General features: G+C 35.1%; 1 protein-coding gene across 1 annotated transcript; it reads left to right on the top strand.

Moving 5' to 3' along the window:
* The first annotated feature begins 1,362 nt into the window (after positions 1–1,362).
* spab (space blanket) lies at positions 1,363–24,776 on the top strand. Its single transcript, XM_074186098.1, has 5 exons — positions 1,363–1,505; positions 14,979–15,122; positions 21,846–21,978; positions 22,252–22,493; positions 23,644–24,776. The coding sequence occupies exons 2-5, from the start codon at positions 14,982–14,984 to the stop codon at positions 23,776–23,778; spliced, it is 651 nt and encodes a 216-aa protein (XP_074042199.1). The 5' UTR covers positions 1,363–1,505; positions 14,979–14,981; the 3' UTR covers positions 23,779–24,776.
* The last annotated feature ends 1,817 nt before the right edge of the window (positions 24,777–26,593 follow it).

Genomic DNA, 26,593 nt, shown 5'->3' with positions numbered 1-26,593 from the left:
TTCTGTGTTCTCAAACAAAATTATGTGGTCTCCTTCACTCAGTGCGTGTTCTGCCACAGCTAACTTGTCTGTTTGGCCTAGTCTGCAGTTCCTTTTATGCTCTTTTAGTCTTGTTCCCATGGATCGTTTGGTGGTTCCGATATATACCTTTCCACAAGTGCACGGAATGCGATTGACCCCTGCTGCTGATAATGGGTCTCTTTTGTCTTTAGCCGACCTGAGGCTTTGTTGTATCTTCCTCGTGGGTTTGAAGACTGTTTCGATGTCGTGTTCGCCCAATAGTTTTCCAATTCTATCCGTGACCCTAGGGACTGTTTGTCCCTAGAGTGCTCTTAATAATCATTTCCGGACTTTTTCGATAGTTTCAGATTATAAAAAGGTCCTTGGATTCCAAATGAACCAACCATATTCCAGCTTAGAACGAACAATGGAGGAAGCTTTATAACTTCTATTTATTATATGCGAGCGCTTTCGATAGCTGGCTGTGCTGTCATCTTCAATGCTCTACTCAAACTGAACGTTTCATCCTCTTGTTTGTTATTTTATGCGGTCAGAACGTCTTAGTGCAGGTACTTCAGGTACTGTAGGTGTTTACCTGTATTTGGGTTACAAGTTGGGTCACACAAAACAATACACCTTCTTAGAAACAATGAACCTAGAGAAAATTCAACGGTAAACTTACCTACATTACATGAAGCACATTCGGATTGTGTTTCCGGATCTTAAGCGGGTTTTGATGTTGAACTTTGACCCATTTCTTCTTGTATTTTATTTTATTGTATTCTTTCTATTGTAATTTCATTTCAGGTTTTTTTTGCTCAATAGAATTGTTATTTTCAGCTATTTATTTTAATTTTATTGAATCTTTCAGGGGGTGAAAAACTTGTTGCGGAAGCTGTCGTGTAGTCGAATACTTGTTGCGGAAGCTATTATACAGTAAACAACTTGTTGAGGAAGCTATCGTATAGTCAAACACTTATTACGTGAGCTATTGTATAGTGAAAAATTTGTTGATTTTGTTGCTGAAGCTATTGTATAGTGGAATATTTGTTGCGATTCAGTGAAATTCTCACATCGAAGTGTTATTTGAATACATTATGGATATTCATCAAGTATCCGTTGATTCCATCACATGTCCCAAAATTCGTTCATTCTACACACTCCCACACCAAATTTCTTCTCTGGCAGGACTTTTACCTTCCACAACATTGAAGAGCATTCACCATAAATATTGTACACATAAAGTTGACGCTCCGTCAATCTCATCGTGTACAATATTTATCATCAAGACGCCAATTTAGAGCCAATGCCGCCTACGCAACGCTTTATCCTTTTCCGCTCCTTGTCGATCCTGGCCGACTTCCTCCGACCCCGGAGCATATAACTACATGTTGGTATGGATCGAGAAATTGCAGTTTCGCACGGAATCAGGCCTCTTTGGTTAGTCTGGAAGTGAGTGTCTGCTTCAGCTTTGTTGTTTGTTACTGATTGGATTTTATCAAAAGGTGAGTTCTTTCAATTGTTTTTACAACGAGCAGGTTTTTTTCTTGCAAAAATTTTAGTACCGCCAAGAGTGCATGCTCGATACCTCCAGTAAATGGATTTGGAATGGCAAACAACAGACAAGGCAATCGAAAAACAATTATTTTCACTTCGGACAATATAATGAAATGTTATTTGAAAAAGTTGTTGAAATTTGTTTAAAAATTGATCATGTTCAATAACAAAATCAAATCACTTGGGTCCCAAAACATTTGTAAAATGTTCTTGCACATATATACATATATTCTAAATTAAAAATTTTTGTTTTACATGACAAAAATTTTACTCATAATGATATGTACATGAAGTATAAAATATGAACTGAAGTGAAATATGTTGAGAAAAATCTTAACAAAACATCACATCTTTGCCTCAAAACATCACTGCTTAAATGAACAGGACGTCAATTACTTTGAAATATTCTTGAAATGTCATGTTATCCAAATGGTTTTCCAAACCATTTCACTAAAAATTCGAGTGATTATTACCATTTGTCAAAAAAAAAATACTTAATTTGTTACTTGATATATCACACTGAAATGTTGGTTCCTTGTAACAAAATTTTGATTTATCATCCAACCACAATCCAAAATGTTTGGTGAATAATATAAGACCAACTGTTGTTAAAGATCATATCTATACAGATTCTGTTGGTGAAAACCATAATGTTTCTTTATTTCACTTTATTTCACTTGCAAGCATGGCATTTTATAGGAATACTTACCGAAAAGGACTTCTATTGAAACCGTAAATCCATGAATTCATTTCCTGTTTTCTTCTGTGCATATATTTTTCATGATCTTTATTATTTATTCGTTGGAATGGTAAACTTTTTCAGTTATCAATAATAATAATTACAATGAAATATATATTGCTTATCAAAATATTAAACAAAATTTTCACAAAATGAAAAAATATTTCGTATTTGATGTGCAAATAATTGATGATTCAGATAGTGGATTTGCATTCATGAATATCCATCGACGCCAAAAATTTGAAAATATAAAATGATAGGTCTTACATGTTACAATAAGGAATGAAAAAATTAAAAAAAGAAATGAACATACAGAAATGAAGATATGTCGATAACGGCTAAAGAAAATAATCTCAATTGATTTTGCAAGTCTCTAGTGTTAAATGTAAAGAAACATTTGTCAGGATTCTCCCCACAAACGCAGACTAAGTTACGCTGAATGCCAAACAGTTGCCGATACTTTTGAATACATTTTTCGCCGAAGTAAATTTATTGTTTTTCAGTTTTCGCAATGATTTGTTTCATGAGGCAAATGTTCATATCGGTAAGAAGGGTTCCATTATTTTATAATTTCAAGGAATATTATGCTATAGGCAGAATTCTACGATCGAACATATTCAAACACTTCAAATCTGCTTAGTTGTATGAAATTCTAGATCTTCCCTCATAACGAAATATCAACCTGATGCAAGAACTTGAACTTTTTGTTTGCGAAAGCTATTAATTGGCGCTTGAGAAAGCTATTATATAGCGAAACATGTGTCGCGGATTTTGTAAAACCGTTTATAGTGAAAATCATCAAAAACACCTTCCGGTTCCGGTGCAGGTGTTTTTAGTCGCATACCCAGGACAGAGATATCAACCTGTCTAGCAACTTTTGCGACTGTATTTCAAGCGGAAATGTACACTATTGAATTGTGTTCGGAGAGATTGGATAAATCCAACCTCACACACAAGTCAATAAAAATATTCTCGGACAGTCAAGCGGCGTTGGAAGCTTTTGGCTCCTACCGAACAACGTCTAAATTGGTAGCAAACTGCCAAAAACGACTCTCCTCGATAGGAAGACTTAACAGATTGTCTCTGGCCTGGATTCCTGGCGATACTGGCCTGGAAGGTAATGAAGCTGCTAACTCTCTTGCAAAGGAGGGTGCTGCAAGCGACTTCATCTGACCAGAACCTGTCATCGGCATCGCTTTGGGTTTTGCCAAACAAACATTGGACACCTGGATGGTAAAAATATTTATGGACATCTGGCAGAATCTTCCAGGATTGGCTCACTCCACTCCACCCTTCGAAGGTTGATACCAAACAGTTGTTGGACTACAGTAAGGATGAACTACGATGTCTATCCCGTTTCACTGGTACTGTCATTTGAATCATCATATACAGAGACTTGGACTGTCGGAAGACAGTGTGTTCCGTCTCTGTTTAGAAAACGATGAAACAGCAGAGCATATACTTTGTGTCTGCCCCGCTTGGGTCAGAATCAGGTTCTCAGTGTTCGCCAGATCTGTACTTTTACCATCTGACCTGAAAGAACAATCACCATACAAACTAATCGGTTTCGTTAAGAAGCTGGGTCTATTTGTCCGAGTGTGCATAGGTGTGAGCTACAATAAACCCTTGCGGGTTGCGGCGAAGGGTCGAATAGACCCACTCACTTTAGACCCAACCTAACCTCATAGTGAAAATCATACAAACTAATGAGTTTCAATATGAATTTTCATCATCAGCCTGTTCTATTTGATTGTTTGCATTATGTTATTTGGTATTTGTATTCAGTAGCGTCATTGCTTTATTATAATTATGATAGATAATTTCGTTTTCAGGAAACACTTTTGAAATTGTACATTAATCGAAATTCATATAAGTAACTGCTTGACCAATGTCTGTTAATTCGAAAGATGAATACTCTATAGACATGATATTTACCAGTGTTCTGCTTCTTTAAGAATGTGGCAGTAGGAAGGATTTGGAAAAGTGAAAGAAATTTGAATCAATTCAGTAAAATAAATCAAAATAATTTCGAATATGGAGTTATTCCTCAGAAAAATATATTTCTATTCTTTGTCCGATCCATTGAATCGATTTGTTTATCTAGTCCAGATATAAAAGGAGTAGATTCCAGTTTTTCAATGCTGTAGATCTGTTCATCATTGCTCCTGTTATTCACAAATAAGCGTTTGCTTCCTGTATAGTTTCTCAATAGCGGCCGTTCGTTACAAATCAAAGACTCATTTGATTCAAAGGGTTTAACCTGCATCCAACAACCCATGTCTAATCTCAACCTACATATAAAAAATAAGTTGAATATTCAAACTTGACGGGCCACATATATTCGGTCGGCGATGTTTTCATTTTTTTATTTTGATACTTTCATCTAACATATCTTTACAGTTCCAACCGTTCAGCATGTTTAACTTGTTAATGAGAGCATAAAAGTTGGAAGAGTTTTTCGTGTTTGGTGATTTTCAGCTATTTTTGTGTTAAAAATGGAATTGAGTGTTCAGAAACACTTGAATCATTGACAGTAGCATACGGTGATTGTACTCTGGATCAGAAAAATGTTTAGAAGTGGTACAACCTTTTCACAGAAGCACATCAACAACTGATGGAAATGTTGAGGAAATCTAGAAAATTGTTATGGAGACTCATCGACTCACTATTTGAAGAAGTGGCTGAGGCTGTCGACGTATCGGTTGGCTCATGACATGCAATTTTTTTGAAAATTTTGGGCATGAAGCATATGGAAGCGAAGTTCGTTCCAAAATTGTTGAATTCTGACCAAAAAAAACGTCGCATGAGCATCGTTGAGGAACTGTTGAATGACGTCATCGGCGATCTAGATTTGCTAAAAAGCATCATAACTGATGGAGAATCATGGATATATGGTTGTGATATCGAAACCAAAGTCCAATCATCCCAATGGAAGAACTCATAAGAGCCAAGTGCAAGAAAGCACGCCTAGTTCGATCAAATGTCAAGGTTTTCTTCGAGTACCGTGGTGAAGTGTATCTGGGGTTTTTTCCACATGATCGCACGGTTGATGAAGGGTATTATCTTGAAGTTATGCGTTGCTTGCGAGAAGCAATACGGAAAAAACGTCCTGTATTGTGGAAAAACAATTCGTGGCTTTTGTATCACAATAATACACCTGCACACTTGTCATTGCTTGTTCGTAATTTTTTGGCCAGAAGTAACACTGTAATCATGTCTCAGCCACAATATTCACCAGGTTTGATCCCCTGAGACTTTTTCCTGGTTTTGAAATCGAAGAGACATATGGAAGGACGGTGTTTTGCGAGGATTGAGGAGATGAAAACCGATTCACTTGGAGAGCTCAAGGTCATGCCAAGTGCATATCAGAATTGCTTAGAGGATTAAAGAAAACACTGGCGTAAGTGTATTTTATCTGTGGGGTAGTACTTCGAAGGGAACAAAATAGAAATTCATGAAAAAATTAATATTTTTTGGGAAAAAATAAAAATTTACCTTATTTTTTCAACAGAGAGCGTATATCATGGAGTCTACCCAACTCCAGCTTATCCTCGACGCCTGGATGATTAATTCTGAGGAGAATATTTGAAAGCCCCTACTTGTTTTTATAAGTATATTCTGCTTTTATGGTGTTCACACATGAAACCGTTTCCGTTGATATAACTGACCGTTATCCATATTGATCTCGATGCAGTGCTTTGCTGGCCAATAATATGCCACTAATATACCTATTTCGTTGCTGATTTTTTTCACTCATATTGGTGATCTTTTTGTCAAATTTTACTGTCAGGTATAGTTGGGTAAGAACTGCTAGGGTCGAGTGAAAACTGGTTCGTTTCATAACGTTACTAACTATATCCTCAGGTTTCCAAGTCCAGCCAAGTCCAATCTATTTTTTCCGAGTACGAATAACTACATATGTTGAATGAAAAATGCCGGACTTGAGGCCCTGATCCTGCATTGAATATTTTGGAATTAAGGTGTCCCTAATCAGTCTATATTCCATTCTGGAAACAAACTTGGTCTAGAAGTACAAGTTTCGGCTCATCTGCAGCATTACCGGATGAATGCCGTTTGACTTCGTCGACTTATATGACTGAGATGGGATGAGATGATGATCTACCAGTACTCTGGCTACGAAGTTTCATTCCTGTCAAATAAGCCCTTCAGATCATACAGAGGGAGTTATCCAACGACGAAAACCTGAAAGATAGAATGAAATCACCTATAGAGGTAATGATGAAATTACTACGGTGCTGTGTATGGAACTGCTATATTCAACTGAAGGACGAATTATTTACACAAGATGAGGGACTGCCAATGGGAACGCCACTTTCACCAGTTATACTCAACATATAGATGTATGGAGTGGTTGGAAACTCTGGCTATTAAAAAATCCCACAAGAAGCCCTGAGTTTGGTGGAGGAATGTTGACGAAACCTCCATAGTATGAAACCATGGAAATACAGAACTAGACAACTTTCTTAAGCACATCAACAGCGTAATGCCTCTCATCCCCTCCACAATGGAGAAGAGAGTCCACAGCGTATTGTCATTCTTAAACGAATTGGTGGAGAGGATTGATACTGAGTGGAAAACATCTGTATACCGAACCCACTCAACACGGAACAGTATCTAAATCACGAATCCAACCACTATCAATCTACCAAATGAGGAATCATTAAGACTCTAGTGACCGTGCTTTCGGGCTCTATAATACAAAGGAAGCTCTCTGGGAGAAATTAGGCTTCATCAAAAAATATCTTTAGCGAAATGGTGATTCCAAAGTGATGGTGGCACAGACTTTGGCTAGAAGACAGCAAGAGCTTTGAAATGAAGAGAAGCCATCACAACCAGTGCTTGTTCTTCCCCACGTTAGAGAATTGTCGAAACGGATAAGAAGACTTGGGTCCAAATACAATATCAGAACCTGCTTCAGATCCGGAAACACGTTCCGTAGCAGCCTTACGAAAACCTGGCCACCAAACGCAAATTGCGATTGCACTTACCGGATCTGTATCTGTGGAGTAGGGAGGGTGAGTGTGGGCCCACAGAAATTAGGTTACATGTGAACCATTGTACATCCTCCCAAGGAGTTGTCTTCCAAGGTCATCGTCCATCTTGTCCTTTCCAGGAAAGTGGACATATCTCTGGGAGATATCTCCTGTATATCGGCAGGTTTACGCCAAGACTCGCGGAACACACACTCTCTTATTGATGATAACTCCGGACATTCGCATAGGACATGCCTGACAGTTTCATCTACCTGTTTTCACATCCTGCATAGAGGTGTGTCCAATAGCCCCATATTGTGGAGGTGTTTCCTTAGTTGACAGTGGACAACTACTGTTAAGCGTAGATTTTACCTAGTTATCGCCAGATATTTCTTCAGCGCCAGCTTTCCAGGATCCTGGTAAAATTGCATCCTGAGATTTGGGGAGTAAGCATGGGTGTGACGTTTGGCTAGTTCCGCAATTGTCAAAGTCATCAGGCCGTAGGTACCACTGGATCCTGAAATTCTTAGTCCAGCCGCTTCCTCTGCTAAAGAGTCGGGAATGCGAATACCTTCACTACTGACGTGCCTTTTAATCCACCTCAGAATAATGGTATTATCTACCGAGGCTTTGGCTAAATCTTGGTGGTGCATTTACCGGATACCCTGTGAGTGCTGCAAATCCTATATCGGTGAAACTAAGAGGCAATTGAAAGACCGCATTGCAGACCACAAGGATAACACACAGCGGGGAGAAACCAGCAAATCGGGAATAGCAGAGCATGTTTGGACTCACCAACATAATATCAAGTGGTCCCAAGCTGAGATCATCCACAAGGAGGAAGGAACACTGGTTTAGGAGAAAGTTCAAAAAAGCTGCATATATGTTGTCCAACGACGCGATTTTCAATTCTTTTATTCTGAAGTCGTTTTCGTTTTTCATCTTGATTATTTTATTCGTTTTATTGTATTTTCATTTCAGGTTTCATTTCCCAATCAAGATTTCAGCTTTTCGTTATGATTTTATTTGTTCTTTCATATATTTTGAATCATAGTTGAATCATATAAGACGATGGAAGTTCGAACTAATGAAATTCAATCTCTTACCTATTGAATTTCACAAAAATTCTTATAGTCATAACTTCTTCTGTTTTTTGAGTACTTAAATTAAGTGAAACCAATGCTCAAGATGGCGAAGCAATCAAAGTGGATCAGTGGATCTGTGAAATAAACAAGCATACCACAGCGATAATCCTTATTTCTCACCCAAGCAGAAAAGCACATGATACGTGAATTATGCAGTAACAAACCTTCAATTAGTCCGCTTGGGAAAATTAATGAGTTCTTATTGCGCAAGAACGCAACATACATCAAAGCATTGACTTTCTTTGACTAAAATTATAATTACTCCCATGTTCGTTCATTCACGACAATATGGAGTAATGTGTCACTTTGAGAAAAGGAAACCGACTGAAAATGAGGAGCTATATTATTCCACAAGGACTAACATAAATGAAGTGCTTTTTCTTTGAAATTTCAAGAAGAAACAAACCTTGGAGTATATGAGCAGTTACGTGGTTTGAAATGAAAGTACAGCTTGGTAAATCAAGATTTGCCTTTGAAAATTGATCAGCCGGCGGAGTAGGGCGAGTGCTCATTAACATCGAGGAACTCGTGTAGTTGATATAGTGTTAGTACAGTAAATGAAGAAATTACTCTGTGTGCAGAATTGTGAGTGTTTTGTTGTCTTTGAAAATGCTTTTGAGAAGTAAACTGAAAAACAAGGTTCTCAGTAGACAAAGGCAGATGAATTGTGAAAAACTCATAGATATTTATGCAAGCGAAAGCAGCGGCAGATGGAATGAAAATGTCTCTCGAGAAGGTAAGAAGTAATATTGATGACAAGTAAAATTGTAACTTATTCCTATTATATTTGAACCGTTCAAGACGGAAAAACAGAAAATGATGTGAACTCCAAACAGATAGAGGTATATCAAAAAGTCCAAAATTATCATGGATAATGCCAATATGGAAATTTCACGCAGATGCAGAATCAATTGCCAAATGCTTATGGAAATTCATAAATCTATCATCCGAGATATGGACTATATGGGTAGCTGAAAGTCTTTGTGAAAATAAATTCATAAATTTGGAATTCGATTGGGTAATATGAAGAATAACGGTAAATATTGTTGGGAACGCCAGCCTTTTTGACTACATAGGATGGAATTCTTGAAAAAATGCGGACTACTAGAGAAAAATATCAAATATTTCAATTTCAAACATATATTTACGCTAAACACACGCTCCAAAGATGTGTGATCATACCGTGGATGAAGATGGTAATCTACACGGTATCGAAATACTCTATAATGAAAACCATGTATTAGCCATGTATAAGCGAAATAACTTAACTAATATAAATGTGAAAGTTTGTGACGATGGGTAAATGTAAGTATGTATGTTCGTGGCTCTTTCACGCCTAAACAACTGAACGGATTTAGATAGTCGATCGGTAGCCGGTCGGTTTGACATGGGTGCTGTTTTCACTCTCACTCAAATCGATCGCCGTGTTAGTAGATGGTTCAAGCCGTAGGTTGAACGATCGATTTTCACTCGCTATCATTCAACCCGTGTTAGGAATCACACGTTGAAAGGTAAGACCTCGTTAGTCCTTAACTAGCACAAGTCACTGTATTTTTTAAGTGAAAATATAAATTACTAGCTGTTTCCCGCTACCGAAGCTACTGAACCTAGCATCTTGAAATATGCAGGTAGGTTATTTGTATAGCGTAATTAAACAACTTATTCAAAAAACACTTGATTGTGAGATTTTTACTAAACAGTTTTACGAAAACACAACCTGTGTTTCGACATACAATGGTTTCTCCGGGCGTCTCTGTACCTGTGTCGGGCGTGTAAAGATACGCCCGAAGAAGCCTGTAGATTTTTATATACCGGGTGACCCAAAAATATTAAAAAAGCAATTTTCAGGAACCTCATCATATTTCATATCTGTGAGTTCAAATCACCCCAAAATATTTTGAGGAAAAAATAATTTTTCTGTGATGCGTTTTTTTGAAGAGAAATGTTGATACAACTATATCCTGATAAAAAAAAGATTGTTTTGTGTCGTTTCATCTTGATTCCATCAACAATGCTTTTCATAAACATTAGAATCAATCGAAGGAGTGTTGAACAAAAGGCTTGAATTTTCTTTATGAACATTGATAATCACATAAGAACAATCATATCCCTAACACCTAGAGAATGGCAGAAGGATTATTTCCACGAAATTTTTTCTTGAGAATATTTCTTTGTGAATGGATACGTGGAAAAATTTTGGCAAAACCGGAATTCGGCGCAACTGTGCTCATGACAGATGAAGTGTGTTTCTCGCACGGCGCCATTATGAATTTTAATAACAATCACCATGCTGTTATAAAAATCACCATGTCATAATTGAGTCACAGTTTTAGTATTGATTTTCTTTGAATATTCAGGTTGAGATTTTTCAATTGAACCTTTTTGTCTCCCTTCTCAGGTTAGATTTTTTCCAATAGATAGATTACCAACTGTCAGGCTATCAACCGCCAAGTCGAGAAGGGCTTCTGAAGTCTCCAAACCTAATTCCATTGGATTTTCCTTTTTATCGAATTCTTAGTCTACACTAGCCCTGTGACAGATGAGGATGTAAGACAAATTACACCCGGAATATTTCAGCGTATTTGGACGTCGTATCAAAAAAGAAACAATGCATTTTTTCGCGACGGGTGGTCCTTCCCAACAGTTTTCGTGGAAACACTTAGTTTTGAAATTTTCCCCTTCATATAATAATAATAATAATCGTCTTTATTCGTCAACAACATGAAATACAAAATTTCAAAACAATAATTAAGTACCGACGAAAAGATGAAATATCAGCTGAAGCTGCTTTTCAACTTAACCTTGCAAAAAAAATCAGAGAAAACTATACAAGTAATATTTGATAATTAGCCTATATACAGTGTGTCTCACTTCTCATGGAAACACCCCCGTATCTTCCGTAATATTAGAGGTAGAACGATGAAACTCTCAGGACTGATGGAAATGCTCAAAATGCACCTACTACCTGAATGGGGTTGGCCAAAGTGATACACAGTGCGCCACTCGCGATAGAACACCCCATTTTTACGGTAAAATATATTAGGAGACAAAATAGGCTCAAAATTTCTTCAGATTCGTGATCAGGACTTCCAACTTAGTACGAATACACTTTTTTCATAAAAAAATTTCAATACTGAAAAATCCGAATTTGTCTCAATTCTTATGGAAACACCCCCGTATCTTCCGTAATATTCGAGGTGGAATGATGAAACTCTCGAAGAAGCCTGTAGATTTTCATATACAGGGTGACCCAAAAATATTGAAAAAGCAATTTTCAGGAACCGCATCATAATACATCAGTTTCATTGACTCATGCGGTGCCCTGAAATCACCATGGTAAACATTTGCTCATTGATATTTACTGTCAACCTGACAATATTGTTGAAAGATTTTGTTGTATTAACCCTCAGACCAGTTTTCATTGCATTTGTTGTTTTAGTATTGTTGTTCTTTGAATCACCGTTGTTCCTGTTGTTTCTGCCGTCTTTTTGTTCCCATTGTGTTTATTGTTCCTGTATTTGTGTTGGATATTGTTCCTGTGTTCCAGTCGTTTTCTGTTCGTGAGTTCCTGTTCATATTTTAATATTTCTGAAGTTCCCATTTTAACTGATATCAGCTCATTTTGGTTGACAAAGTTCAACATGGTACGTCTATCACTTCAAGCAAAAATTTAAATTTTTTTTAATTTTTGGTGAAGGGGTGAGGTCTTATCGTGAAGCGACCGCTGAATTTAATAGAAGACACCCGCTAGCGGTAGCTGTACACCCTGGAACTGTACATAAAATATATAATCTATTCGTGAGCACCGGCCAAGTAACAAAGGACAGAAAAATTGTAAAACATCATATTGATAATGATACGATATTGGCGGCTTATCATGCTGATCCTAAAATTAGTTTGAGAAACTTATCGCTTCAACTCAATATGAGCCGCAGTAAAATATAGAGATGTTTAAAGAGGCATAAAATGCATGCGTTTAAACACAAATTTTTACATACTTTGCACGAAGGAAATGAAATCCGCCGTATGGAGTATTGTTTATGGATGCACGGAAATTATTTCAGTGACAGGAATTTTTTAAAGTATATTTTATACAGTGATGAGGCTACCACGAATGTTGTTGTATCTTTCCAGAACATGAGGTTTTGGGCTGAACAAAATCCAAATTGGGTGGTGAATTGTAAGGACCAAATATCTCAGTAAGTTAATGTGTGGTGTGGTATCCTGAACGAAAATATTATCGGGCCATTTTTTTTCGATCAAAATTTAAACGGACGACTATTCGTTGATTTTCTCGAAAATGCATTTTCCGATGTGTTGGAAGAACTACCTTTGGATGTGAGACACAGCATGATTTTTCAGTTAGATGGTTCACCAGTTAACAATAGTGGCATAACAAGGGTCTGGTTGAATAGGAATCTACCTATGAAATGGATAAGACCCAATAACCCTCTCGTAGTATGGCCACCACGATCCCCAGATTTAACTCCACTGGAATTTTATTTATGGGAAAACTTGAAAAATGAAGTTTATAAGTATAGACCAACAAATAAGGAAGATCTTCGTGCAAGAATTATACAAGCGTGTAGAGAAATCACACCTAGAGAGCTGAGAAGAGTTGAAGGAAAATGTGCGCATAGAAAAATGTGTTCGATTGTAGGGAAATTTCATAAAAGGCACGAAAATATAAAATTATTTTCAGTTAAATCATTTGAAATTGATTGTTTTGTTTTGAAAGAATTTTGAACTACATAACATTTTTCGTCACAAAATATTCTTGTTTTTTTTTTAATAATGGGAAAATGAGAATATGAACTAACATTAACCATCCTAAAATCTCACTGATTACATGTTTCCGTTCCTCTTACAAAATCACCATTTTCTCCCTTATTGAGAGGAAATAATTTTCCTGACAACAAAATAAAAAATAAATTATTTATGTGAAAACAAAAGTCGAGTTTCTCTTAAACAATTTCGATGTTTTGATGTCAAAACCAAAAAAAATCTACTTCAATTATTACGAAAGATACGAGGGTGTTTCCATGAGAAGTGAAACAAATTCGGACTTTTCAGGACTGAAATTTTTACAGGAAAAAAATGTAATCGTAGTAAGTTGGTAGTCCCGATCGCGAATCTGAAGGAATTTTGAGCCTATTTTGAGCCTGTTTTACCGTAAAAATGGGGTGTTCCATCGCGAGTGGCTGACAGTGTATATCACTTTGCACAATTCCATCCAGGTGGTAGGTGCATTTTGAGCATTTCCATCAGTCCTGAGAATTTAATCATTCTACCTCAAATATTACGAAAGATACGGGGGTATTTTCATGGGAAGTGAGACACACTGTAGAATCAAAAATACTCAAAAATACTTAATCTTCTTATTTTAGAGTAATTTATACTAGTGTAATTATTGAGTATAAAAAATGAAAATCAAAACAAATCGGTGCCTAAATTTCTCAAAAATATTTAACAGGTCAGCTGTAACCATAGCGTAAATAATTTCCATATACAGATCCGTCTTAAAAGCTAATCTACAGTGACTGAAGTAAAATTTTTCAATTTCTTTTTGAAATTATACAAAGAGGAGTTCCAAAACTCTTTGTGAAGAGTGTTAGGTTAGCTTTGTGTCAAATTTGGGTGCTGAATCTGAAAAAGAACTTTGTTGCAGTGCCCTTGAGTGTTTGGGAATAACTAGCATATTATTTCTTCGTGTATTCGACCTATTGAGGTTTTTAAACATGATAATTTTATCAAGGAGATATGTAGGTTTAACTTCGTGTATCAGGGTAAGTAAATGGAGTTTTTGTAAGATATCTAATTTGAGCCATCTTGTTTCTTTAAGTTTTATACTGATATGATAAAATTTCCGTATTTCATGAGGGAAATGGAAGCAGGAAATTCGATTTTTTTGTAATCCAGCTGTAATCAGACTATTATTGAAGTGATTTTCATTTTGTTTTTCTGAAAAATGTTCAACTTTTAGATATATTATTGGACGAAAAAAGTAATATTACAAAAAACCTCAATGGCGTACATTTTTTGGTTGAAGATTTTGGCAAAACTATCTCCAGAGCCGCCACTGGACACAATAATTTGTATCTGGTGTATCTATATGAACCGTTTATCATTCGTAATAACATTGCCATATTTCATAAAAATCTGATTTGGGATACTTACGATATTAATACAGAAGTGGAATTTTGGAGATATGTATTTCAGAACCTATATTTATAAGAAACTTTTTTCCAGGAAATTAGCTCCTGAACAAGCTTTCATATGATTTCAATAAAATTTGAAAATACACTGTCCTGTATAATTTCGTCCAATCTTTTTTCCGCAACAGAAAATGGAAAAAATCAAGTTGAAATATTTCTTGCCAGGAAGTGATCCTTGTTAATATTTATAAAGTTAATTTTTCTCCATGATTTCATGAAAATTATGGGAGTCGAGGGAAATATTCCCACAACAATAAACTTCTCTCCCTTGGTGATGAAAACTGTTGGCATAAACATGAATTATTCAGGAAAGCGATGTATTTTGCAGACTATGATGAAAACCATCGTCGCCATATTAGCTTTCTGCTACGTCGGAAGGGAAGTTAATGCTTGGGGAGGACTATTCAACAGATTTTCTCCGGAAATGTTGGCCAACATGGGGTACGGAGGACACGGAGGCGGGGGATTTTCGGTGAGTAGTAATGGAAAGGGTAATCACTAAAAATAACATTTTTCAACCGAAAAAAATGCAGAATTTGTATCGTGTTGCACAGAAACCACTAGCGAAATAACTTGTTTGTTTGATTTGAATGGGTTATATTTTTAGGAGTGACTAATTTTTGGAAAAAAAAGTTTTTGGCTTTGTACTACTCTATCTGATATAGAAAATGTGGGAAACTTTAAATAAAGAAAGAAAGTAATCAATTTCAAAAGAATTAACCGTATACATAGTTGTGTAGATCATGCAAAGAAGTAACTTTCAGACACAACGCTGGAAGAAAAAAAACATTCCTGAAACAGCTACTTTTATTTAGTATATAGTATAGAAACCCTGTGAATGATATCTGATTCAATTTCATAACGAATGTTTGAAATGCAAACTGAGTAGAAAAAAGTGTTTTCTGTGTGTTGCAGTGTTCATATAAAAGTATTTGTTTTGAAAGAACTTTTCTTTCGTGAATTTCAATGTTTATATGAAAGTAGCTGTTTCAGGAAGCCTTTTTTTCCAGAGTTGTGCCTAAAAGTTACTTCTTTGCATGATGTACACATATATGTATACAGTTTGTATACAGTTACTTCTTTTGAAATTAATTACTTCCTTCCTTCCTTTGGAATATTCCCACATTTTCTATATCAAGATGGCATACTAGAAAGTCAAAAACTTTCTTTAACATGTTTGTTATCTTACAGTATTTGATGTGAAACATTGTTTTCCATATATATTTCAGCAGTGAATTTTTTGTGAACCTGAGTTTGTTGTTCATCATGTAATTGCACATGATCTGCAGAAAACTCTTTGAAACTTTTTGCGAGCGCAGAATGAGCTATAATAATAATATTTGATCTGTTTATATCACTGAACCTATTTTTGGCATTTCAAAGCTCAAAATTTTCTGAGAGTGGACTGATTTTCAAAAACCAAGTAGCAATGGATTGGAAATATTCTTTTTTGATTTGGTATTTTTTGATCGCGATTTCTATAAAGAAATTGGATAATGCCCAAAAAACTCATGAACTGCGCTACTTTCTATTAACTTTCTGATTAACATATTACAAAGTTACTTCGGAATCTGATCTAGTTTGATGTTGTTATTGGGTTGTTTCAGAAGTTTTGTCCACTTTCATGAATCTATTTCAAACTGTAATATCTCAGAGAATGTTTATTCAATTTATTGGAAATGAGCACCTTTTGTATCAGTTCAGTTTGGCCAACGTAACACAAGTCAATTAATATCGTGAGCATAAAAATTGTGTGTGTTTTCAACGTTTGCTTGAAGGTAATTGACAATGTTTCATAATGAATTTCACTAAGTTCGGACTTCTATTGTCTAATATATAAAATGTTTTGAAATCCCTGAAACAACCAAAAAACAAGAATTAAAAAAGAAGAGCTGAAAATAACAATTATATTAAGCAAAAATAACCTAAAATAATAGTGAAAATACAAGTAAAATTAGAACGATTGAACAACAAATAAAGTCACCCAAAAACGATTGTAGATACTAACAATCGAAACGTCGTGAACTAACGTGGCTTAGAATCTTCAACTTTTTATTTTTATTTTTTGTTCAATCGTTCTGATTTTACTTGTATTTAATTTCACTATTATTTCATTTCAGGTTATTTTTGCTTAATATAATTGTTATTTTCAGCTATTTATTTTCAATTCTTCTTTTTTAGTTGTTTCAGGGATTTCAAATCATTCTATATAGTAGACAATGGAAGTTCGAACTAGTGAATAATTGTGTGGTCAGGATTCGATGAAGTCGATGAAGGCCGTTATTGCGATGAGGCGCTCTAGCAGTTCCTGCGCGAAAGTACCCAGCGAACACAATTATGTAAAATTCACATCAATGTTACATAACTGTTTATATGTGTTATGTAACTATGTTATGTAAAACTTCCCTGTTATGGCGAAATGTCGGCCACAAATACAACCTGGTTTTTAAGTAACATGTATGTCATTATTTTACATATAATTATAGTAAATATAAACAAATATAACAAAGTGACATAGATAGTACATAACATTCGTGATGCACTGTTTGGAACCTTTGGTGTATAATGAATACTACTGGAGTTTTTTGCCGACACCAAACCGTTATTTTGAACACCTCGAACACGTGTTCCGATCACCAAGTGATCGACAGTTTTCTTATAATAATTTATTACCACTTTCGAAGATGGGATCTACAAGTGCAGTTTTTCATATTTTTGGGAAAGAACCTTCTTTAATAGACCCATTGAATAAATAGGATACGATCCAGAATCTTTCTCAGAATGGCACTTTGAGGGATGTGATAAAAACTGCGTGTATAGCTGTCGGTTAATCTATTAGTATCCTGTTGATTCATACCTATCGCCTAGTTAAATGAAAAACTGAGAAACTCTTAATCGTTTCCTCTAAACTCCCAAGCATAACCATAATCTCAAACTAATATACCATTCTCTGGCACAACGATGTCACGAACGTGGCAAAATTCACGTTTTTCACTCACACTGAAACTCTTCCAACTCCCTGTCATGTCTCTCATTGCAGTAAATTGCATTTTTTAGATGCCACCGGAAGATTTATTTCCGCATCCCTTCCGGCAAATTTAACGAAGTATTTCGTATTACCAGGCGTCATCCTGGGAAATAATTTATTACATAAAATGGTTTCTATTTTATTATAAAACAGTTCAGTTCATTATTCAATACATATAATGAAAGTGTAACTGCATAATCGCTGTCTGTTCGTCTGTGCGTGTCAATTCCAAAAACAGCTCGATCGATGTAAAAACGGTTTTCACTAATATGCTGTGATGAGAACAGTAGAACATTCAGTGATTGAGTTATTCGAATCAATTCATTATTAAAAGAGTTACATCAATTTAAACAACCGTCAAATATTTAGAAAAAAATACTATAAAAAAAGTATAGTTGTGAGTTGACAGGGTATATTTTAGGAGATATTTTTTGTAAAAGAACGGTTTCGGCTTTCTACTTTTCCAACTTCATGCAAAATATGTGGGAATTTTCCAAAGAAAAGAAGGAAGCAATTCATTTTCAAAATCAAATCTATACAAAGATGTGTAGATCATGCGAGAAAGTAACTTTTATAAACAAACTGGAAGAAAAAGTCCTCTCGAAACAGCTAGTTTCATATAAACATTTAACTACACGAAAAAATATACTTTCCAAACAAATACTTATATGAAAGCTGAATTATACAGAAAACCCTTTTCCCTAATTTGTTTGTATTTCAAACGTTCGTATTGGAATCGAATTAGATATCATTCATAGGATTCGTACACAACACAAATAATGAAAGAAGTAAAATTCCACTCACATGGAACACTGTCATCCTCACTGCTGGACATCCGGTGTTTTGCCGTAAAACACTCGCCTTATCGGCTCTTCAGTAGCAAATACGGGTGACAGTGTTTTTGAAGGTCATTGTTAATGCAAAACAAATAATTTTTAAAATTTCTCTTTGTTTGTGTATTTGAATGACCCAATTGTTTTTCACTATTATATTGTAGCAATTACCACTCAATACTGCAAAGCAATGTTCTGCAATGTTTTCAAATCCTCACTCCAAAAAAGTGTGAATTCAGATAACAGCAGTGATTTTTGCATAGAATCCCAAAGAAGGTGTATACATTTCCATCACCCCATGATCTGTACAACCCTCAACAATCTTTGGCCAATCGTGGAAAAAATATGGATTTTCATCTTCTATTTCGGACTTTCACCAACGCTCATCAGCTTTTTTTTTTAAAGATTCTAGATAGATATTACATGGTAGGAACAAAATAAAAAGTACAACACCCTTACGAAATTTCGAATGAGTACCTAGTTTCAAAAAAAAAATTGAGCACAATTTATCACATGTGCACACTGAATTGATCTTAGGTCGTTTTCATTTTCCATATTTCCTTCCATTGCTTTGGCATTATTGAGAACTATGCCTAGTCTATGCCTAGGTTTTTGATGAATCAATAGTTGTCCTAGAACTTTATTTATCAACACCAATTACACCAATGACTTGTGTCATGCTATGGAAAATAATACAGGTTTGCTTATAGACTGGTCGAGTTAGGGGTATATTAAACTTATCAAGCCTAATCGGTCCCAAGATGTCTTTATATTCGCAGAAAAACAAAACAATTCGAAAAGCAAGTATTTAAATTTGCCGCGTGTCTGTTGACCAATGAAATTGATCGTGTCTAGAGCGGAGTTGCCAAGTGTATTGGTTTTTAATATCCAATCACAGATCTGATGACCCGATTTGATAGACACCATTTTAGTTCTGATTGTTGTCAACTCGATGTGAAAACAACTGGTACAATTATCTAATTGAAGAACTTTTTTTTGTGAAAGGTAGGTCTCGGCGGGTGCCTATTTTGCTGCATATTCCGTGTCAATAGTTTATATTTCGAAAAAATGTTTTATGGGTTATTATTTTCCGATTGAATTTTACCATTACTACCTTGGCCGAGCTAAAATAAAAATTTAATCAAAACTTTATATCCTTCGATGAAATAAAAAGTCTGAAATGAATGTCATATAAATAAAAGGGACCTACTAAATATACCAGCTACCGTTTCAATTTTTCATTCTTCATTTCGATATCAAAGTATTGCAAATTTTTCAAGTAAATTTCATCGACCACTTCAAAATCGGCTCTTGGTAAGTTTTCGGAGTCAACTTTAACAAAACTAGGCTCAACATTCATTCTGAAATTATTTTAAGAAAAATACGAAATTATGTGTAGAAACCATTGACATTAGAAGGAGAACATTTTCGCATACACTACAGAGGGCGCTGGCTAAGTGGCTGACAATATGGCTAATAGACTAGTAACGTTGAATTTTTTAATTTTCGTGGGTGGCATGAATGCATAATTGATTTATTTTATTAGGGTTCATGAACATTCAAAAACCATTTGAAAATACAGATCGGTAAATTCTATTTAGAATATTATTTAGATATAACTTGTACTATATCAGTTATCAATGCGAATACTATTGTCCATTTTCATGCGTAATTCGTGGATTCGAACGATCTTATTATTGTATATTTATTTGTTTGTTGGCTCCGTTTTCCATTAATTGAAACGTTAACGGGTTCATATACACTTACATAACTGAATTCATAATTATCGGCTTCGTGAATTTTACGATTTGGCAAAGTTCATTATTTCTATTATTCCTATTGTTCAATCGAACAAGAAGCGAGAATAGGGACGTGACGTCACCGCCCTATCACATTCGATTTTTAATAATTAATTACAAGAAAACTACGGTAATTAGAGAGCTGAAACAAAGTGCACTGTTTTTCAATACGAAATTTCTATCAAGTGAACTATAAACCAAAAATCATGAAAGAAACCCATTCGATTATACTTTTATTACATCTTGTTTTTATTTCTCTCGTTATCGTGAGATACCCGTCTGGGCAAACTCATCTACTTGATTCTGATCTGAAAAAATCATTACCATTATAGTAGGCCAGATCCGCAACATAAACCACTAGTAATCTGCTTCTTGCCGTTCAGTGAACTGACCAAATCTTTTACGTTACCGTTAAGGAACTACAAGCAGATTCCACTTTTCCCCTGACGTTCCTATAATCACAAACAGTATTCTGGTTGGAACACTCAGTCCCTGTTATTGTTTTGTGCCTTCAGTCAGCCTCTACCTCATTGGTAGTGTGTTGGTGTTTTCTTGTTCTAGTTCTGTGGTCTCCGCGATGAACTCACAGTGTGAACCTTGTTCACCAATCTTCCACTTCATGACGGTGGTTGAACCTATAGGACCCTTGTCGAACTTGCACCAGGGTCTTTTGGTACCGAAGTGACCTCTTGCTCGGCTCCTATAGAATTGGTGCAGCATATCACAAATGTATGCTTTTGGTAAGATCAGCACCAGGGTCTTTCTGATACCGAAGTGAGTTCTTGCTCGGCTCATTTAGAATTGATGCAGCATATCACTGATGTATGCTCTTGGTACCAGGTTCCTTCTGACACAGAAGTGAGCTCTTACTCTGCTCCGTTAGAATTGATGCAGCATATCACTGATGTATGCTTTTGGTAAGATCAGCACCAGGGTCCTTCTGATATCGAAGTGAGCTGTTGCTCGGCTCCTATGGAATTGGTGAAGAATATCATTAATACACTTCTTCGCTACGTCTGAACTCTCTCATCTGTGATTCAGTATACTATCACGAAGGAATAGAGAATACTAGGCTCAGTAATCATTAGTGATTATAACAGTCCCGAAACACATACATCTTGCTGTCTATTTGTCATAAGAATACTCTGCGGGGATGGTTATCTGTGCCTTCTATCTAATATAGCTTTTTATGGCTTGTAGGGATTTGGTGACGTGTGTCTTGTCTCGATAAGGACCGATTAACACAAAATATTGATAAATTCCACAAATGAATCTTTTCCATTACTGCGTTCATTAAAAATCCGTATGAAAATACGTTAAGTAGTTTTTGAGTTTGTCTCATTCAGACAGAATGGCAGACACGGTGCAAAAACCGGGATTCATTGATAGTTTTGATAAGAAATTAGAGAACATAAAGTGTTCTATGTTCAATAATACACTAACATTCACCAACTATTTGCTAGGGTTTGCGAAAGTCCTCAAAGAATAACCAATTTTTTTATTTGAGGCAAAAGAATATCAAATATGTTTTTCAGAGAGCAGAAGGAGATGACGGCATACTGGAAGAATATGTTAGCGAGAATGGTGACGATGAACCATGTTATGGAAAGCGTTGTACTGCAAATGAACACTGTTGTCCTGGCTCTGTGTGCGTTGATGTAGATGGGGGTGAGTGATCTTTTTGTAAAACATCCTTCAGAAGTAAAACATCTTCCAGAACTCCTATTCAAATGAATTTCCGAATTTTGAGGACCATTGACATTGAAATTTTCATATATTTATATATATATATATATATATATATATATATATATATATATATATATATATATATATATATATATATATTCAGATTCAAATTTCCCCAAAAACTCACCCGCGCTTTTGTATCAACAAATTGAAACGTGAGAAAAATACATATATACGTTTGGCTTTTTTCAGTCATCGGCTCTTGCCTCTTTGCCTATGGACGACGACTAGGTGAGTTATGCAGAAGAGACAGCGACTGTGAATCGGGTCTGGTGTGCGCGGAGGCTGAAGTAGGAGCTTCCACGAGGGTTTGTAGGCCACCGGTTCATCAAGACAAACAATATTCAGAAACGTGTAATATGTCCAGCGAGTGTGATATATCCCGAGGCCTGTGTTGTCAGTTACAGAGACGTCACAGGCAGGTTCCTAGGAAGGTAAAGACGATTTTTTATATTCGTATTTCTGAATGAAATATCTATAAGACCCGAAAGAAATTTTCCGTGCAGAAACGAAAACATGAGACTTCATACAATGAGTCTTTCTGAAACTAGGTTCAGTGTCTTTGGTATATGAGGAAAGATCATTGATTTTATTCATAAATAATGAGAACGTTGATCATTATCTTACTGCCTTGTGTCTCAAGGCAGTATGCTAGGACATTTCACTACACAGTTACAGCGGAAAAAGAAAAACATCGGAATGATATTTCATATTTAGAATGAAGTGTGAAAATTTGATTATATATCACAATGACATTTACTATATCATTGCAAAATTAAACCAAACTTAAAACTCCTGAACAATTCACAAATTCAAAATAATGAGGCACTTGAAAGACATTGAATTTGTGAAACGAGTTAAAATCATATATGCTATGAAAACAAATTCCAATCAAAATGTATGACGTCACTTGTTCTTCAACATCATCGTACTTAGTGGGTACGTTGTTTGGTTGATATCAATTTATATGCAACTTTTCAAATTAACTCATGAAAAATGGATTTCTCAAAGCTAATATCACCTCTCTGCTTAAAGTGATGCTGCTGATTCCATGTCACCCAATTATATTACTCAATTTACATCATACATACTTCTTTCTTTCAAAAAAAGTAATATTCCGTTCGAACATTCAAAATTAAATTCTAAAATAAATAATATCAGGCTGTTTTTACATCGTAGAAGAATATACTCAACATGTTCAAATCAAACACGATATTTCTGACTAATTTATTTACTATATTTAAGTTCGATTACTTTAAATCTTCATTAATTTAATTTGGGTTAGAAAATAATCATCGAGAAATTTGTTTAACCACCAGTTAACATAAATTAAACAGAAAGACAAACTGATACATTTCAGTTGAAACCAAAAAATTATATATATATATATATATATATATATATATATATATATATATATATATATATATATAGCGGTTCCATTATGTTTTTTTCAAGCTTGAACTGTATTAACAATTCCAGTCTTGATTTTTTGAAATCATATATGTATAAGTTGATTTATTCGTGATTTGAATACAAGATCTTTTTATCAGTTCTATTACTTCCTAACATATATATTTTCAGGTATGCTTATACTTCAAAGACCCGCTAGTGTGTATAGGTCCAGTGGCACCAGATCAAATCAAAAGTAATATCCAACACACCGCTGGAGAAAAGAGACTCACAGGTTTGTCTACATTCAAAAGACCCATGCACTAAATTGAACTCCATTTTCAAACTTAAGTAGTGTCATAAATGTAATATATTGGAATATATGAGAAATCAATTCAATTTAATCAACATGAAATTCAAGTGTAAGATATTTTGAAATATTCAAATCATTTTTGAATGAGTTAAAAGACATATTGTCAGTTCATTGAACCATATTATACTTTGTATTTGATTTCATTGACAATTGGTGTTCTGTATTTCGGAAATACGTATATACTTCAGCAGTATACGATTTATGTGTTTCCATAGTTTTTCCAGAAATCGCATTATTCACCATAATAAAATATTTTGATAAATGAATGGAAATGCAGCACACTGGTTGTCATTGAACTCCATTGTGTATTGAACTTAAACGTAGCACGGATTACTCCCTAACCAAGCACCATGTAATTGACTGAACTTTTTGAGCCCTTCATAGTCATCCGTACTACGTATACTCATCAATATGTTGTGAATGGTAAGGTTACGTCAACTAATATTCTGTGGATGAGGTGTTTACAATTGACCATAATATATCATTCAAATTTCTGGCCTAGTCATTGTAGAATTAAAACTCACAAAAACTAATTTATATTAAAAGATATATGACGTTGGGAAATTTGCAAGAGTATCGAAAATTCAAAAGAATTTCGCATCAATTGCAAGTAGAAAAAATACCTTCTGGTCTCTTACCCAACAGTACGAGACTGACCAGAAAGTAGAGCTCATTAGAGCGTATATGTACATTTATTTGTGTTTTTAAAATGCACTTTTTCACTTGTGACCGTCTATCTGTGATGATTCAATGAGATTTCCGTCCAGAAACTCTTTCAATATATTTCAATGAAACATAATTTTCGATATTGAAGGAGTTTTAGGATAAATGGGGCGCAAATACTTCTCGAAGGTACGAGATTGATACATATCATACTATACATATCATATTACTATATCGGTGTTGAACTATATTGTAAAAGAATGTTTAATAAATGTCTACCAGCAATTAAGATGAACATTTCTTTTTTGAATGCCCATCCATTCTTTTCCTACCTCATTTGAGTAGGGTACCTACATCTAGTCATGACTCAAACCATCACTGATAATAGATAATCACTTTTTTAATTGTCAAATTATCCAAATGAACAATTCGTTCAGGCCAGTCTCAACTCACCTATCAGAAAACAGCTGCTCCCCTGGCTATTACCACAAAGGACGTTGGATTATATCCGACAGGTGTCAGTGCAGGATTCTTCACAGAAATAATTCTTCCATAATATGCTATTGGCGATACAACTACCGAAATTGATTTTTAATTATTGGAACACATTTGCAAACCGGTTTCGGGTTATTTGGCCACTCGTCAGTGCATCAACCTAAAGTCGATGATTTACGATAACTGAATTTTCAATTTATCGATTTAATCGGTAAATTTTTTAATCAAGTATGCCCACGTACTATAGGAGTTACACGGATTGTGTTGGTCTCTTCCAACGTATAGGAGCTATGAGACCGGTCAAATAGAGAAATAGCTATTGATCCAATAGCACTATTGGCAAAAACAAATCGAAAATATCAGGTTCGTTTTGAGAGAAGACGAATGCTGAAACAGTCGATTTCATTTTTTGTTTTTGCTTCGTTTGCATCTAGGAATATCGAGAAATGTTACTGAACTTTTCAATTCAGAATTCTCTTTGAACAGCAGTTTGTTATGGGAAAACTCTTCTTGGATTTATGAGATGTGCAGCTTCATGTAAAGTAATATTCAAGTATTTTAAATATGTTCAAAATAGTATATTGTTCTTACAACAAGTGAGAAAAAAGACTTATTTCTCACGAGCGCAGAAGTTTGTTGGCACGAGCCGAAGGCGAGTTCAGTAAATCAAGCGAGTGGAAAATATGTCATTTTATCAGGCATTATACACTGTACTTTTTCTACGGCTGCGTTGTTTTCAAGTATTGAGAATTGAAATACATATATAATAATACTTGTATGTCATTAACTCATTTTTATGTTTAATTCAAAATAGTAATTAACAGTTATATTTGAACAATTTTGTAAAGTTATTCCTGGTAGGTCGTTTTGTTTCAATATGCTTTCGATAACTGAAATATTAGCTGCGGTCGAAGTTGAAGTTGATGGGAAACGTACTGAACGTACTTGTGTTAAGGTTCTAATGGCGCTGGAGGCTGAATGGATTCTACTATACTTTTTGAAATTTTTATTTTGTTAGCTATGGAGTTGTCGATATAAGATTCGGCAACATTGCCCCTGCATCAACTAAAATAGTTGCAGATGACCTTCGGAAACAGTATATAATTCAGCGTTGGGTAATTGCCAAAATTTCGCTATTTCTTCCGCCATGGTGCCAAATTCATTTATCCCCACAGGCTGTTTGGTACATTTGCTATTTTTGTAATTGAAAAAAAATAAATTTTCTTTTGTGCATGGTCGAAGCTTCACAAATTTTTTGTAAATTTGGTAGAATTCCCCTGTGACTGTGAAATTTCTGACAACCTTTGATATAGTATCGGGTAATATTATTAAGATCTTCCATATCATCCATTTTAGATTTTCACAACGGCATGCCCTTGTAAGGTCAATGGCTAAAGCAGCCTGAAATCACAACCAAACATTCATTTTTCGATAACAATTTGAAAATTTTCAATTAATACCTTTATCAGCAAATACTTTTCATCAGGTGCAACTTTCAAAAATTGTTGAATTTTTTCAGAAGTTAATGTTTTTGACTATTTTGGAGCATATATTTCAGATTTACGTTTTAAAAATACACGTAGTTTTACGTATTTTGATATATGAACCCAG

Source organism: Leptinotarsa decemlineata, unplaced genomic scaffold, assembly GCF_025532065.1.
Source record: "Leptinotarsa decemlineata unplaced genomic scaffold, Ldec_3_MD MMD2_tig00078422_RagTag_RagTag, whole genome shotgun sequence".
Lineage (NCBI taxonomy): Eukaryota > Metazoa > Arthropoda > Insecta > Coleoptera > Chrysomelidae > Leptinotarsa > Leptinotarsa decemlineata.
The sequence above is the reverse complement of the archived record's forward strand: the minus strand, read 5'-3'. Positions and strand labels throughout refer to the sequence as shown.